At 37.0% G+C, this 16,857-nt stretch overlaps 3 protein-coding genes across 4 annotated transcripts; 2 read left to right on the top strand and 1 right to left on the bottom strand.

Annotated features, from left to right (window-relative positions):
* Positions 1-663: 663 nt before the first annotated feature.
* On the top strand, positions 664-4,065 carry LOC306883315 (PRELI domain-containing protein 1, mitochondrial-like). Of its 2 annotated transcripts, none has more exons than XM_079438492.1 (6): positions 664-801; positions 1,524-1,623; positions 1,810-2,035; positions 2,699-2,812; positions 3,081-3,159; positions 3,261-4,065. In XM_079438492.1, the coding sequence occupies exons 2-6, from the start codon at positions 1,532-1,534 to the stop codon at positions 3,380-3,382; spliced, it is 633 nt and encodes a 210-aa protein (XP_079294618.1). In that variant the 5' UTR covers positions 664-801; positions 1,524-1,531; the 3' UTR covers positions 3,383-4,065. The 2 variants fall into 2 exon arrangements, with proteins under 2 accessions (XP_079294618.1, XP_079294617.1); XM_079438491.1 differs by having other exon boundaries at positions 698-801; positions 1,549-1,623; positions 3,261-4,059.
* Positions 4,066-4,331: 266 nt separating this feature from the next.
* LOC306883267 (max dimerization protein 3-like) lies at positions 4,332-10,096 on the bottom strand. Its single transcript, XM_079438408.1, has 6 exons — positions 9,919-10,096; positions 9,201-9,303; positions 8,287-8,316; positions 7,741-7,855; positions 6,420-6,585; positions 4,332-5,757 (listed from the first exon to the last, which is right to left on the bottom strand). Exons 1-6 carry the CDS (start codon positions 9,986-9,988, stop codon positions 5,642-5,644), a joined length of 600 nt encoding a protein of 199 aa, XP_079294534.1. The 5' UTR covers positions 9,989-10,096; the 3' UTR covers positions 4,332-5,641.
* Positions 10,097-11,040: 944 nt separating this feature from the next.
* On the top strand, positions 11,041-15,946 carry LOC306883685 (E3 ubiquitin-protein ligase RNF103-like). Its single transcript, XM_079439083.1, has 4 exons — positions 11,041-11,678; positions 11,776-11,918; positions 12,948-13,063; positions 13,650-15,946. The coding sequence occupies exons 1-4, from the start codon at positions 11,453-11,455 to the stop codon at positions 15,136-15,138; spliced, it is 1,974 nt and encodes a 657-aa protein (XP_079295209.1). The 5' UTR covers positions 11,041-11,452; the 3' UTR covers positions 15,139-15,946.
* Positions 15,947-16,857: the final 911 nt, after the last annotated feature.

Below are 16,857 nucleotides of genomic sequence, written 5' to 3'. Positions count from 1 at the left end.
AATGGAAATGGGGGCATTTACATGTCAAAACATAATTGAAATGTCATTTCTCACTTATTTATATTAATTAAAAAGGGAGAGAATACATTTTAGAACGTTTTTGTTGTTTAATTGTTGTGCGATCTTGAATTTTGAGTGAATTTTTGGTCAATTGTATTTAAACCTGTAGTTAGGGTCAGTTTGATATCAAACTATTAAATACAATTTACCAAAAATCTATGAAAAATAGTTCATTGTAATCATTGTAAATAGCAAACATATAAGTGTGATTGTTTATTTGATTGTTATTGTACTTTCACTTAATACGTTACTTTTTATGGAAAGTAATGCGTTGCGTTACTTTTAAAAAATGAGCAGGGCTTGATTGTTTGTTTTTAATATAAGAAGTTCTGCTTATAGCAAATGTAAAAGCCCTTTCACACCAACAAGTGTAATAAATAAACCTCAGGCTGAAGGAAAAGTAAACACTCTTCAGCAATAAAACACAATGATTGTTAATTTATCTGAAGTCATTTTTGCTTATTAGTATGGTTGAACTGGATCATCAAAGGTATTACATTAGAATTCACGTTAAATTTATGTAATAATAATAATATTATGGTTAGGGTAAACTATATTTAAACCAGCTGTACAGTGCAGGAACGTGCATGGTCTTCCGGAAGTGGCGTAAGTGACCATGACCTTCCTCTCTATAGTCACGTACAGTCATGTGGACGACGAATGTATGATGGTCAGATGGTCGCGAAATGTAGGAGTAGAGAAAAATCACTTCGCAAAGCGCCCCATAATCTGTTTACGCTGGTAAGTCCTCATTCATGTTAATGATTGTTTTCATTCATTCAGAAAGAGAGTAGACATGTGTTAGCCGCGAGCTAACGTTAGCAACACGAGCAGATGTGCATGACATTCATCAGGTTCAGGTTTAGCTGAAGTAAAGGTGAAAGACATAGCTTATAATGCAGTGTTACATTTTTAATACTTGTGACCACTACTGCTTCTAAAATATTAATAATAAAATGATCTAATCACCTTTTATATAGCCCTACAACTTGTAATTCTATGGCTTTCGTTTTTGGGCATCATAGCGTCAAAATCCAGTCAGTTGCCAACCATTTCGGACATCACGTCAGTCTCAACAGATAGTAAGCTTGTTGTCTTGATGGCTGATTTGAACGTTATGGTCTCAACAAAGTGAAATTCTTATCTGGATCTGGTTTCTGAGCAGCTTTTGTTAACATTATAGTCTGAAAAACTGGACGGGCTCCCTGCATAGACAGCATTTTTTGGCTATCATAGTATAAAAACCTGCAAAAGATTTTGGGCACTAGCATATTCCATGTGTAGGTATGCAGCTCGTGCTTCCTATCTGTCAATCTACTGCTGAAGTTGCACTTACTCTTTTAATGAAGTCTTATTCATTATATCTCAATTAAGGCTTTCCTCGTGTCTGTCTTCAAGATATTATTTAGTTTAGCTTATATTGTTTAGTTATCAACTAGTTGCTGTTTTTGTGCTTTGTTGAGAGGGAACAATGGTGAAGTATTTCAGCTGTGCAGGCTTTCTGAAGAGCTCATGGGACCAAGTGTTTTTGGCTTTCTGGCAGAGATACCCCAACCCCTACAGGTACTACAAATATGTATATTTGTCTTCTTTTAAGATACCCTCCTACAGCTCCCACAGTATATGTCTTTTTTTCTTTTCTTTTTTTTAAACAAGATTTTCTGTTAATTATATTCTTATAGGCTACTTTTATTTTAATAACCACTTTATATTTGATTTTTATATCATTTCTGTATTTGTATTCCTCAGTAATCATGTTTTAACTGAAGACATCATATTTCGGGAAGTCACTCCGGACAACTGTCTGATTTCCAGACGTCTCTTGACCAAAACGAGCAGAGCTCCTCGCTGGGCAGAGAAGTTTCTGCCTGCTCACATGGCACAGAAGGCTTACATCATTGAGGACTCTGTAGTGGATCCTCAGGGCAGGACCATGACCACTCTCACCTGGAACATCAGCCACGCACGTGTGATGGTGGGCCGCCATCCCTCCTCCTGTCTCACAGAGCTGACAAGAACATGTCCGAGTGATACTGCACCCCAAAATCTATAAACATAAGGATTTATATTTTCCACAAAAACAAATTAAACCTATTTTTAGGAACATTAATATATTGTGCAGTCTGACAGTATTTTCATGACAGGAAACTCATTAAAACATAATTTAAAAAATATATAATTTTACAGTTTTTTGGGGGGTATTTGGAGACATGCTCAAAATCAGCAAAAGAAGTGACACAGTGGCCAATGTGGGGTCTTAAAGGGGACTAAATTAGAGACGCTTCTCTTAACTAAAGCACAGCATGCTGAAAATTGCAGACGAAAGACGAATAATATTTCACCTGCTGGCACTTGAGTGAATATGGCATGGAAGCAAAATAATAACATGTATTTGAAGCAAAATAGCATGATGTTGGATTGCACTAATAAAAAAAATGCATTGCATTAACAGTGCTTGCATTTTTAGTGCAATTCAACATGCTTTTTTGTTTCAAAAACAGTTATTTAATGTTACACATTATTTTACTTGTGTAATATAGATATTTTGTATGATTTCCTGGACTGGCTATGATTAATTGTCATCTGGCCTGACTAGACATGAACTATGAGAGGTTAACTATGTGTTTTCTTTGTGTAGAGTATTGAAGAGCGTTGTGTGTACGGAGTGAACCCTGACAACAACAGCTGGACCGAGATCAAGAGAGAGGCCTGGATTTCTTCCAACCTGTACGGCCTCTCTAGAGCTATTCAGGTCAGCGGGTGACAGGATGTCTAAACAACACGTGGTTATGTTGATCTCAAAGAAAGTTTTATTACAGTAGTGTGTGTGTGATCTGTTTAAATACATTTGAATAATATTCTGCAGCCTGGATCATTGCGTTGATGCAGAAGATCATGCGGGGTGTTTATAGCTAACAGCTGTTTAGTCTGCAGTTAAATTACCTCACTGGAACTTCCACAACACTTGGCAGCAAGGAGTGTTTTTCAAAGCGCTTTGCATCTTTCTATCCCATTTTCAGGAATTTGGTCTTGCCCGGTTTAAGAGCAACGTTACAAAGACCATGAAAGGCTTCGAGTATATCCTGGCCAAGATGCAAGGTAAGATGCCAGCTGGAGTTCAAGCATGCAGTAGCAGCTTAATGGTCTTATTCATTTTGTTGTAAACATGGTCGGCTAAGCTGGATCTCATTACTGCACAGGTGAACTGCCCACACGCACTCTGGCAGAAACCGCAACTGTGAAGGCACGTGAAACCGCACTCGCCGCCAAGGAGAAGGCCAAAGATTTAGCCTCTCAAGCTCAAAAGAAGCAGTATGTATGATGAGCGCAGACGCCTGGAGACTCTCCCAGCACTTCTGAAAAGGGCCGTGCCGTTCCATCACACAGGGCTCAAATGTGGATGTGAGATGCATTTTGCCAGGAGCGAAGTTGATCAAATCGTGCCTGTCTGGATTCTCAGAATGCATTTAATTGCCCATGTGCTCTTCGACTGAAATTCTCCAGTAAACTTTATTTAATACAGCACCATCCTCCACCTGCTCCTGATTTTACATGAGATGTTTGCATTTTTTTGATTGCTAAATTAATTTATTAATTTCTCTGAATATGTTGATGTATTTCAAACATAGCCTCTCTGAATCTTAATATTCACACTTACGGAGGTCTGTAGTCTGCCTTGTTTAGCAATGTGATTCGTTGCTTCAAATTGAAGTTCAATCTGCATTGATGGGTCCACGGTTCCAGCAGTCATTGCCGGCTTCATATCTAGAGTTCTGCAGAGGAGTCTGATCTTTGGCACATGAGAGCATATGCCAGAAAGGTTTGCAGAGGATGGATGGCAATGTCCAAGTGTGAAAGTTGTCAAAAAATGTCTAATGTTGAGTGTCTGAAAGAAGAAATGCACTCATTTAATGAAACGATTAGATAGCATATGTAATGTTTTATAGCTCTTAATTGTTCGTGATTAATAGGTATTACCAATAAATATTTTCTATCTGATATTGTTCTCTTGTTTTTGCTCTTTTTTCCATTTCATTTGCACGGTGATCACTATTGAATAAGAGAAAACACCATAACATTTTAAGCAGATCAAGTAAATCTCATACCACTTATATTTTCTAGAGAAATGAAACCTAGCATGGCATTTAAATAGGCCAACATGTTCTCACTAGGTCTGACATGACTGATTACTAGGCTATGTCATGTCAAGATGTCTAGACCAATATATTACAATCAAGCTCCCCAGTTGCAAATAAATAACGTATATAAAATAAGATTAAATACATAAAATATTTATTTGTACAAAAGGCTTATGTTGGTAAAAAAGAATAAAATGCTACATATGAATATAAGGAGAGACATAAATACAAAGGTGTTCCTGGTCCAATGACATACGAATAGTTCATAAGGCATTTGGTGTTCAGAACTGTATATACAATGTACATTTTGCTGTGTACATTAACACAATTACTGTACAAACATCTAAAAACAAAGGCATGTTCATAATAGTTTGCATAAATGACTGATATGAGCAGATACTGAACAGTTTGCAAATACAGCCCATGTATTTTGTCAATACTACCAACATACTGAATTATAGTTTAAAGGTATGCATAAAGTAAAAATTCACATAAACAGATTAACACACCTTGGGGGAGAATGGATTAAACTGCGGAAAATCCACTTTAAAATTTTTTTTTATAAAGAAAACCCGTAACTATGTTCTGTTTTTCAGGCTTCTTGCTTAGGGCTCAACATTATAGCTTGTTGTTGGGTGTTTTAATAGCACCAACTTTGATTCTCTGGAGTGGACCAAAGCACAGGACCAAAACAAAGTAACAAATACATAAAAATGAAATGTCACGATGATGCTGATAGCTGTTCAATTACAATCATTTCAAACCCAACTGTACCTTTAACCAATAGCAAATGATAAATGCATGGCTGTAAAGGAAAGCATTCTTTCCCTATGAATTGCAGCACCACAACCTTTGAATTAGCCTCCCCAGTTTTCAATTAGGACAAAATTGCAATATTAAAAGTGAAAAAATAAAAATGCATTGACAATCTGCAATTTCTCACATTAGCAAACTTGAAAGAAATAACACACCTAAAGAGACATCACAAGTGCTCATGCGTATGCTTTGTGCAATGTATCAAAACTCGACTTTTAATACAGAATTAAATAAGCTGGATATTAAACATAAGTGCAAGCCATGTGTACTGCAGGCTGACCCTAAAGTTAAGCTCATTAGCCAGATAGAAGACAACTAACGGGTACAATGTGATCATAACTAATCTAGAAAAAAACAATCATTCTGTGGAAATAAAGCATCACCAAAATTGTTACACTTGAATCTCACGAGTGTATAGCATACTAGAGCACCATAATGGCATTAGTGTAAAGAATACACTACACAAAATGAATTCCAGTCATGCTTAGTTGTTGTTTGCGGCTGATGGTTTCAGAGTGGCAGCAACAAAAGGCTGTTCTGTGATGACGATGGTAAAGCCCATCAAACGTTTTCGGAGTCCCCCATCCAGTTTATACCGTTCTGTGATGTTTGTAGATCTGGGACAGTCATAACCAGGTGTGATCAGAGGTAGAGTAGCTATGGTCCACCCCAGCACGTGATGAGCCCAGACCATCTGACTCCAGAGTCCACACCATGCTCTCCACGTCAATCTCAACGTCCTCTGCAATTTTCAAGCAAATATGATCAATAACTCGTGTGGCTATTTACTCTACCACCCATTCCATAAGGCTTGCGAACAAAAACTCTGTATTAACCCTGTAAAGCCTGACATATAATAGTTAGAATAATCTTTTATAAAAAGAAAGTTTATTAAACCTTCATTAAAGCTTTCATTTAAAAAGTGTTTGCATGTGTGTTTTTTGATTAAATTGTTTTAACCAAGTTGAAGTGAAGTGACATACTGCCAAGTATGGTGACCCATACTCGGAATTTGGGCTCTGCATTTAACCCATCCAACATGCACACACACACACACAGCAGTGAACACACACCCGGAGCAGTGGGCAGCCATGCTGCAGCGCCCGGGGAGCAGTTGGGGGTTTGGTGCCTTGCTCAAGGGCACCTCAGTCGTGGTATTGAGGGTGGAGAGAGCGCTGGACATTCACTCCCCCCCACCTACAATCCCTGCCGGCCCGAGACTCGAACCCGCAACCTTTGGATTACGAGTCCGACTCTCTAACCTTTAGGCCACGACTTCCCGTGTTAGTTACTGATCATAATAATAATAGAATAGAAACATTTGAACTCTAAAAGCTCATATTAAGCTCACAGAAACTCTAACGCTATTTAGGTATATTAACATCTCGGCCTTCTGATGATCACCTCTCTCAGAATCGGATCTCTCAGAGGACACAGCTGAGCCAAGGCTGTCGTTTCGCATCCTCTCTGAACCGCCCTGCAGTTTCTCCAGCCGTGTGCGCAGTTCTCTCTGCTCCCAGCGCAGACGACCCTTCAGCAGCTCTGCACGTTCGTCCTGTTTCTGCAACTTCTGCAAGCGCACATGAAGATCCACCTTTAAACCTTCTGCTGCACATCTCATCAAATCTCACTGCATCACCAGGATCACAACGACTGGCTTCACATCTCTCTGATTAATTAATTAGGTTAGCTCCTTTCTTTGCTGGCAGACAAAAACATTTGTAAACCATTTACAGTAAATGTTCTGTTGGAATTTATGTATTTTAATATTTAAGCATTTTTCTAAAATTGGACATCAGTCTTGTAATAGTAATCCAACAAATGGCGGCATCTTGTGAGTGCTGCAGGAATTGCATGAAAGGCTGTCATTATATAGAACTGCATATGAGGGAAATCAACAGTATTAATTCAGTAACTTGCTTTGATTTTAATAGACTTTATTCAATCTAACAGCCATTCATACACAAATGAGATGTGTTACATAAATGCTTGATATAGTTTAAGCTTGTCATTAAGAAACAGAAGCAAACTCACTGAGTAACACACTGGAAATCAAATCCAACAAAATCCCAGGGATGTAACTTAACTTTACATTAATAAAGCAAAAGGGCCTTGAATGCATGTTGGGAATAAAACTGTTTAATTGAACTCTATGTCTATGCTCATCGTTATTTTCATAAAGCTGACGTTCAATGGGTTAATGCTCAGGGATATTCCACCAGAATGGCCAATCTATATACTTTTTAATCAGATCCACCAAAACTCCCTAAATTATATTAACTATATTTACCATTTATTTCACTAATAATCATCATTTACTTACTTAAAAATCTGTGGAAATTAATTTGCTGTCTCCTTTTTTGCCTAAAAGCATAGAATTTCAAAAGGCAAAATACACATATTACACAATAAATGTGTTTAACCATTTGCTGGGTAACAAACACTAAGAGTGCTGATGAGATGTGCATGCCATTTGCTGCCAGATACTAACTCTAAAACACTAAACATAGCCCTGTCAGCAGGTCTTTCACAACATTAAAAATTCTGATAGCATGCCATTTTTTTTTTATAATTTCCAGACCTTTTCCATAATTACTCTGTTGAAATAGTTGTCTTTATTCTATAGACTAATAATTAACGAATAATCTGATCTCTATTTATTTATTTTTACTTCCGTATTCCGTATCACTCTTAATATTTTGGTAATATGGTCAATCTGGCTCACCTTGATGTGCAGCTGTGCTTGTCTGAGCAGACTGAGGGTTGTGTTTCTAGCTGAATCCGAGGACAGAGGAACCTGCTGCTTCAGCTGCTCCAGACAATGTTTTAACTGAGCTCTCCTACAATCACAAACACATGCAGCAACATAACATTTAACTACATGCAAAACCACAAAGACACACTTCATTTCACTCCAGCTTAAATGTGTAATACAATTAATTATACAACCATTAGTTCCAGTGCTCAAATTTGATTGGCTAAACAGAGTTCCAATAGCACTGGGACTTTTCCCTATTTATATGTTATCAATGTTCATGCATTACAGACCAGAGTATGCTAGCATAGCATTTTAAAGCTTGATGCTTTTTTAATTTGGCAAAATCTGTCAAAGTTACTCAACAGCAAGTTTATTGAACTGTTGCAGAAAGCAATATCACACTCTCACACTTATGGGGACGAATTACTGAAAAACTGTACTAATATGTAGAACAATAACACAATTGCAGTTTTGCTGAATTGAAGGACAGAATGCAAAATAAAACTTAGTTACCTGTGTTTCTCCAACTCATTGTGAACAGACCTGAAACAAAGAACAAATAGCTTTACTTAGTGGTTCATATTAAATTCTCACTCATTTATTTGCATATGATGTTTGATCTGTGTGTATAAGCATTTTGTAGACATTACCATCTAGTTAGATTGACCTATGGCTAAAAGTACTTAATATAATCATTTCAGCACTTAATATTTGGGGACACTTAATATTGGGTAATATTATTGACTTGATTGCATATTATTGGGCCGGTTGCATAAACTGTTTATACTAGTCTTAAAAAAAGTTAGTCATCTAATTTTTTTTCATCAAGAGTGGTCATAACTTTTTTAATTCAGTTATGAAAAGGTAGATTGGTCTTATTTGTATTGGAAAAGTAAGACGGATTACCCCTTGGCAACTGCTAGTTGCAATGTGCATACTATCCATCCTATCTGCCATAAATAGTATTAAAAATTACTAATATCACATAGAATTTAGGATGGATAGTATGCACATTGGGATGCAGGCACAGTCTAGGCAACTGGCCCCTGGACTGAGCTGGATGATGGCATCACTGTTTTCTCCAGAGCTGCTTCATAGAAGAAAAAATGAACTCATTCCATAACTGATGAATGTTACAGAGTTATTAAATTGAACTGAATCAGTTAAGAACTGACTTTAACTGAAAGATTGACCGTTTCTAGTGTGTAAATAATGATAATTTTTGGATGAACTAACACTTCAAGTAGTCTAAATGGAAGCAAATGCCTTTCATTCACTTGCATAAAAAACATCAAAAGCGGAGGATCGTTGTAGAATAAAATTTAATATTTTATGAAAAACAAGAATCTCGTTAATCAGTGTTTTAGAAGATGAACAGAGTTGAACAAAAGAAGAGGACATCATTTGTCTGTGCATCTTACACTCACCTGCTGCTCCCAGGAGAATGACTCTTTGATTTCTGCTTTTTTCTCTTATCTGTATCTCCTTTACTGTAGAATGGAAGCACTGAGGCATAACCGTGCTCGGCCTCTGAAAATATAGAATCCATAACATGAGTGCTTAATAGCCCAGCCTGCTTCCTTTTATATACGATCCTCATATACAAGATGAAAAAATAAGTTATTTTGGACATCTACAGGAACATCAGACTTATGACCGTTGCCTGGTTATAAACCTATAAAGACAGTCAAAGATTTACAATACCACATACAGGAAATATCTGCTATATGTCAGCATCTCATCAAATCAGCTGTATGCGAGTCGAGACCGCTTTCTGGTTTTGGCGCCATCGAACGATTTGATTATTTTGAAATCAATGCGTTCCACTGTAACAATGTATCTGGAACTGTAGCAGAATAACGGCAGCGCTGCTACATTTTCAAATCTATGACGATTTCGCGCCTTTGTGTACAATACAGAACTGAAATGTAGGTCACCGAGGCAAACACAATAATATCAACAACAAACGCTCTGTTTACCACTCTACAAATACACAAACAAACCTCTGCAAATAAGAAAACACACCCAGTGCCCACATGAGGAAATAAATAGTGTAAACATTAATGAATGTGTGCAAAACACCAGCAGACTGTCCGAAACGGCTTCGGTTTCAGTACAAAGTGAAATAAATAACGCGTCTAATACCTCTTTCCCTCCGCTCCAAATATTCAGCTGCCTGCAGAAGCACTTGAATGTTGCATATGTTTACCTCCATTTCTGACAAACAATGTTATTTTGAAAGCGCCAAGAGCGACAGTGATCTGTTGAAGTGTAGAGGAGAGTTACTGATCCTGCTCGCCGCGTCAGACGCGTCAGACGCATCAGGCCACGCCCTCCTCCGCGCCGACGCGACCGCTCCCTTCAGCAGACACAAAAACAACTCGCGTTATACTAGCATTTGCGCTTACCCATTGATGGGAGCTTTAATTAAAGACGAGGACAACTTACACTATATGAGATTTAAATATGATTTTATCCAAGCCTATAAAATGAATTCAATTAATCGAAACTTATTGGACCTGGACAAAATGCGGGCTTTTATTTTGTGACAATTTTTGATTGTCATGAACATTACCAAAACAGGCACAAAACGTAGACAACTGTAGAGCTACTTTAAACAATTATATTTTAATGAGAAAATTAATTTATTGAATACAGATTTAAAAATATTTAATTAACTGGAATTCTGATATGGGATATGTTTGGTCTACAACTTTACAAAACAAATAAACAGCACTTAAGTCTTCAATTGTTAAAATGCAGATTCATTAACATATTCATTATAATACAATATTTGACATATAACGATAAACCCACCATGATAGTAATACCTTGATATTTTTATAATGTGCACTTGAGCTTAGAATAAAGGTTCTGCAAACAGATGAGTTTTTAAATATTAAATTTGACAAGTGTTTATTTATTTTTGTGACACTTTTATTGATGCAAATAAAACAGGTAATGTATTCAAGTAAGCCTCGCATGACAATTCAAAATACACAATTTAATACATATCAGTACTAAAATAATGTAATTAAAAGTATGTAAATTAAAAACATTAAACAAAAGCAGGTACAAAGCTCTTAATTCGCTTTCTTTAATAACTAAATCTACAAACAAAATGTACAATAACAATAGCAAAATATAAAATAAAAAAATCTGAACGAACAGAAATTAATAAAACATATAATAATAATATTAACACTGTTTACGAGGCATGCACGCGCCTTTTTCATTTTTATAACTAATTTTTGCACCGGAAGTAACAGTGTGACGTCAGTTTGTTATGTGCACCAGCTGATCATCAGCCAGAGCCTACAGAAAACACTACTCATACGCAGAAATATTACCGTTCTCGAGAATCGCAAACGCAAATCGTTTTTGTAGTATTTGGAGGGAAACGCGACGGTGCAGTAAATGAAGACAGTCGCGCGAGCTCTTGAGGGACAAAACACACTGGCCTGCTGCTGCTGAAGGACCCTTCTCTGAAGCTGTTGTTTTGACGCTCTGCCTCCACATAATTATATAATACGATGGAAACGATTTTTATCTGCTTAAGAAGTCGTTTGTTGGACGGTTTCGCTGGAGACATATAAAAAACGCCAGTGCCTCATCATAACACTGTACTTTAAATGCAAATCAGCTAGAGCACAACGACAGCTCTTCCGTCTGCGAGAAAATGTGGTGGAAACTCTTCTTTTTGCTCCTCTATTTTTTCATGTTGTTCATCCTGGCTCGGTTTTTTGAAGCCATCGTCTGGTATGAGACGGGGATTTTCGCCACCCAGCTGGTGGATCCGGTGACATTGAGTTTCAAGAAACTCAAAACCATTCTGGAGTGTCGTGGTCTGGGATACTCCGGCCTGGCAGAGAAGAGGGATGTGAGGGAACTGGTGGAAAACTCAGGTAATTGTCTCCAAACAAGCTGTTCGCTTTCATTGACACGTGTACGCTGATGTAAAAATTCAGTTTGATTATGATCATGCAATGTTTGCTTTTGAAGGGGAGCTGATGCAAGGAGAGCTCTACTCAGCTCTCAAGAATGAGAAGGAGCAAGTAGGATCTGACTCAAGCACCACTTTCAATGGAGAAATGCACTTCTATGAATTAGTGGAAGACACTAAAGATGGCATCTGGCTAGTTCAGGTTAGTATTAATCCTATATCAATCTAAATGTGAATGTCAAACCTGTGCTAAGCTCTTATATAAATGACATGTGGCAGATGGAATGGGATAAATATCATGGAAATAAGTTAAATGAAACGCATCCTAGTGTAAGATTTATTCTTTACTAATTTAAAATCTAGCTATGACCAAGTTGTTTTTACAAGGTGTCATACAAGATTTAAACATGGATATTTATTAAAAGGTGAAGAACCACCATCATGCATTACTTCCCAAACTAATATGACCGTGAAGCATATTTTATTGGATTGTACTGTTTTTAATGTAAATAGACAACGGTTTTATTCAGAGGTGTGTCTGACTGATTTATCTGAAAATGTATTACCTGAATGTATTTTAGAGTTTTTGTCTAGTGTACATCTGAAATGTCCTTTTGCTAATTGTATACCTTGTATAATCTATTCAGAGATCACCATGAAAATAGCCTTGACGCTGGCATGGCGTTAAAGAGTGAATACATAAATCTAAATGTGAGAAACTTCAATTGACGGGTAGCTCAGCCAAAAATGGATGGCTAACATGGATTATTTATTTTCTTGCATATCATTCAGAACTGACATTCTGTACAGTTAAGAAATTGAATTCACAAATTTTATGTTTCTGTTATGATTTTATTGTTGCAGTTTGAATGAGATGAGGGCATGATCATAGTTAAAGAGTTAACCATTTTGAGGCGGTGGTACAGAAACTGAAACCACAGCCTACTCAACCTACTCATTTTAATGAAATGTAATGTTTCCGTCCTGTCCTCACACACATTAAGATGTCTGCTTGTGTAAGCATAGAACCCAACAGGATTTAGTATCAGTTGCTGCAGCAAAATGATCCATTATCATTATTAGTCATTATACTGAATGTATGCATCCTAAATGTATTGTACACAAAATAGACATGTGTAGTACTTTGAGACACATGTTTGTGTTTACATGATACATAACATATATATAATTAAATACTTCACATACAAATACTTCATTTTCTAATTCTTAGGTAATAGCCCAAGATAGAAATCCACTGTTGAGCACTGCCAACTGGGGCAAAATGGTACAGAAAGTTTCTCAGTTTGGCATTCGAACAGGCACTTTCAACTGCTCAAGTGACTCGAGGTAAGAAAGAGTCATCTTATGTTCAGCAGTACACTTATAACAACTGAAAGTAGGCTGATATTCACATTCCTGTGAGCTGATCAACCAAGAATGTTTGAAATTGTGCTGTATGGTAAAGAGCTGACCCAAATGTGTTTTTTTATTATAAATGTTAAAACTGTATATTATTCTCCATATACATTTCTAAAAAAAAAAAAAAAATTGTATATATTGAGGGTCTGCAGAGGTTCTCTTTGTAATATAGTTTACTAATTAATTTCTTTTCAATTAAAAAAATTCCTACATTTACACCACCCTCACTTTTATGCAATGGACAAAAGTTTTTAAAATAGGAATTATAATTCCAATCCATATAGCTTCACTAATTAATGTTTAAATAAGCAATTAAGAGATTTTGCAAAACAGCAAAGTTTTAATCAGATGTTCTGTCTTCATTCTGACCTCAGGACATTTTTTCTTTTACTTTAAACCACACAAGAAATATGTAAATAAATTTAAATGAATGAATTCAAAATATTTCAAATTAAATTAAAACCATATATCATTGTCTTAAAAAAAAAATGTTGTTTTTATTCCCCATTGTCAGGTATTGCCATAAACGGGGCTGGATGAAGTCCACCCTCATCATGTCTGTCCCACAGACCAATGCATCCAAAGGGAAGGTCATGTTGAAGGAGTACAATGGCAGACGCATCGAAACAGAGCACATCTTCAAATGGATGACTGCGCACGTTGCCTCGCGCATCAAAACCATACGTTTCTCTGAGCAATTAATGGATGACTGGTATCAGATGGAAAAGCAACCAGTGAAGATGTTCTTGTTTGCCAGATTGCTTCAGCCCCCGGCGTTTTTCTCAGCTCTCAGCATCAAATTCACGGGGCGCATCGAGTTCATCTTTGTCGATGTGCGCAACTGGGACAACACCACCTGTCTGGACGAGATTGGAGTGCAGCAAATGCCCTCATACATCCTCAAAACACCAGAAGGCATCTACAGATACGGCAATAGCACCGGGGAATTCATTTCCTTGCATGCCATGGATGCATTTCTTCGGTCTGTACAACCAGAAGTCAACGACTTGTTCATTTTAAGCTTGGTTATGGTCAATCTAATGGCTTGGATGGACCTATTCATTACACAGGGAGCCACCATAAAACGCTTTGTGGTTTTAATCAGTACACTAGGGACTTATAATTCCTTACTCATCATTTCCTGGCTGCCCATCCTTGGTTTTCTTCAGCTTCCATACCTGGATAACTTTTATGAGTACAGCCTGAAATTTTTGCGTTACGCAGACACCACTACTATTGCCTCTTGGGTCCGGGCCGACTGGACCTTCTATTCTTCTCATCCAGCTCTCTTCCTCAGCACTTATCTAGCCCATGGCCTTCTCATCGACTACTTTGAGAAGAAAAGAAGATGTAGCAACGAAGACCAAAATGCAAACAACCTAGAGTGGTTGTCAAGTCTCTGGGATTGGTACACCAGCTACTTAGCACATCCCATTGCCTCGTTCCAGAACTTTGAGTCAGACTGGGACGACGATCCCAATTTCCTCTTGGAAAGATTGGCATTCCCAGACCTCTGGCTTCGCCCGCTTGTTCCAATAGACTACATCAAGAACCTGCCCACCTGGAAGTTCAGACTCGCTCAGTCTGAGGGGCCCAACCGAGTGGACCGTGACAACCGACAAAAAACTATGACGAACCAAAATGGCAGCTCCAGCAGGGAACAGGAAGTGCATCACTGCAGTTCACAAGTTCTTCACGATAATAATGACGGATGTTCGGCTGCAACGAAGTCAGAAGAGTCGCGGTCTGGTGGAGAGGAACAGGACACTGATTGGTCTCATTGGCCTTGTGGCATGCTACACTGCACCGAGTGTGTTGTATGTCTCGAGAACTTTGAAACAGATTGCCTTGTAATGGGTTTACCGTGCGGCCATGTTTTCCACCAGCAATGCATCGTGGTCTGGCTAGCTGGTGGGCGGCACTGCTGCCCTGTGTGCCGGTGGCCATCGTACAAGAAAAGACCCACAAGACAACATGCAACTGAACAGCTTGAACCGGAATAGCCCTTGTCCAATTAGTTTGCGTCTTGCTTCCTGCACTTATTTAAAACAGAAACAAAATAAAAAAAACTTGATGTGTTCATCTTTAGTCTTTAGATTCATAACATTGGCTCCTGGGTTTTTGTTGGTGCTTTTAACTTGCACAGTTATTAATTAAAATGCATTCTTCCCAATATTTTTTCAATGTTTTTTTAATGGGAAAAAACTTGATTTGGGTCATATACCTTGTATTTAGATAAAAAAGAATAGATTTTTAAAGCTAAATTATGCAAATTATAAAATATTGAATGGTAAATTCAATACATTTGGTTGAAAAATGTCTGTTGTACCACTCATACATCTCAATCAGAGAGAAGAGAATCCATATGTTCCTGTACTTGAGAATTACATCTTGTGTTCAGTGTGTCTCCAAATGTGAATAATCTGTCTAAAATTTAGCTACACTACTAAGTCCTTGGGGAATTGAAGACTTGTGAGTCTTTATATAAAGGATTAACCGTCTGGGCATGTCATTATGATTTATTTAATTTTTTAAAAGAAGAATAGCTTTACATCATAAGACTGCCCTGTGCACAATTGAAAATGGCATTAACATGCAATTCTTAATGGCTCCATCTGCAATTTAAGTTATTGTCTTGTTGGAGCATGTTAGTTTGGTTATTTCTGAACAGCATTTTGCCACTAACACTAATAAAGAATTTACCCCCTTGACTTTTGCTGTTTGTCAGAGTTTAAAAGTGATATGAGAACTTAAACCTGTAATTGCGTTCAATTCAATAAACTCCATTTTTTTCACCAGTGGTACACATGGATCAGTTTTGTCCCCTCACTAACATTTTATACTAAAATGTTAAGTAAACATGAGTTAGCCCACACATAATCAACATAACTGTAGTTATTACATATTAAAGATGCAGGAGTCTTCCTTGCACCTTCGCTTTATGCCTCTTACAATAATTGACCATATTAAATATAAATATAGAAATATAATAGTATATACTACACAGGCATTAAGGAAGTTTGAGGTGCTTTAACTTTTCCTATTTGTATGTGACCCTGGACCACAAAATTGTCATGAGTAGCACAGGTATATTTGTAGCAATAGCCAACAATACATTGTGTGGGTCAAAATAATTTATTTTTCTTTTATGCCAAAAATCATTAGGATAAGTAAAAATCACATTCCATGAAGATGTTGAAAATTTCCTACCGTAAATATATCAAAACTTAATTTTTGATTAGTAATATGCATTGCTAAGAACTTCATTTGCACAACTTTAAAGGTGATTTTCTCAATATTTAGATTTGTTTGCACCCTCAGATTACAGATTTTCAAATAGTTGTATCTCCGCTAAATATTGTCCGATCATAACAAACTATACGTCAATGGAAATCTTATTTATTCAGATGATGTTTAAATCTCAATTAAAAAAAAAATACCCTTATGTAGCCTATGGTTTTATGGTCCAGGATATCACATATATTTTGTAATATTACAGTAATGCGAATGTGGCTACAGTATTTTGCATAATTTGCAGGAAATGTGCTTATTTGTGCTGAAATGTCACAGTGCGAAAAATATATTTGGATATGCAAATTGTATTTTTACTTTTGATTTTTTGGGGAAAAGCGATCTCACGTGACATTTGCCTTAACATTTACCATCGTCATTAAAATAAAAATGATTACGGACAATAAAATAAAAATAACATGAAAAGAAGA

The sequence above is a fragment of the Barbus barbus genome (genome assembly GCF_936440315.1).
Source record: "Barbus barbus genome assembly, chromosome: 17".
In the NCBI taxonomy this organism is placed as follows: domain Eukaryota; kingdom Metazoa; phylum Chordata; class Actinopteri; order Cypriniformes; family Cyprinidae; genus Barbus; species Barbus barbus.
The sequence above is the reverse complement of the archived record's forward strand: the minus strand, read 5'-3'. Positions and strand labels throughout refer to the sequence as shown.

Coding starts and splice junctions, on each gene's coding strand:
- LOC306883267 (XM_079438408.1), bottom strand. CDS start 9,988: ATGGAGGTAAACATATGCAACATTCAAGTGCTTCTGCAGGCAGCTGAA. Junction 7,856..8,286: donor AATGAGTTGGAGAAACACAG/GTAACTAAGTTT, acceptor TTGTGATTGTAG/GAGAGCTCAGTTAAAACATT. Junction 6,586..7,740: donor AAGCACAGCTGCACATCAAG/GTGAGCCAGATT, acceptor GTGCGCTTGCAG/AAGTTGCAGAAACAGGACGA.
- LOC306883315 (XM_079438491.1), top strand. CDS start 725: ATGATGGTCAGATGGTCGCGAAATGTAGGAGTAGAGAAAAATCACTTC. Junction 1,624..1,809: donor AGATACCCCAACCCCTACAG/GTACTACAAATA, acceptor TGTATTCCTCAG/TAATCATGTTTTAACTGAAG. Junction 2,036..2,698: donor TCAGCCACGCACGTGTGATG/GTGGGCCGCCAT, acceptor TTCTTTGTGTAG/AGTATTGAAGAGCGTTGTGT.
- LOC306883685 (XM_079439083.1), top strand. CDS start 11,453: ATGTGGTGGAAACTCTTCTTTTTGCTCCTCTATTTTTTCATGTTGTTC. Junction 11,679..11,775: donor GGAACTGGTGGAAAACTCAG/GTAATTGTCTCC, acceptor TTGCTTTTGAAG/GGGAGCTGATGCAAGGAGAG. Junction 13,064..13,649: donor AACTGCTCAAGTGACTCGAG/GTAAGAAAGAGT, acceptor CCCCATTGTCAG/GTATTGCCATAAACGGGGCT.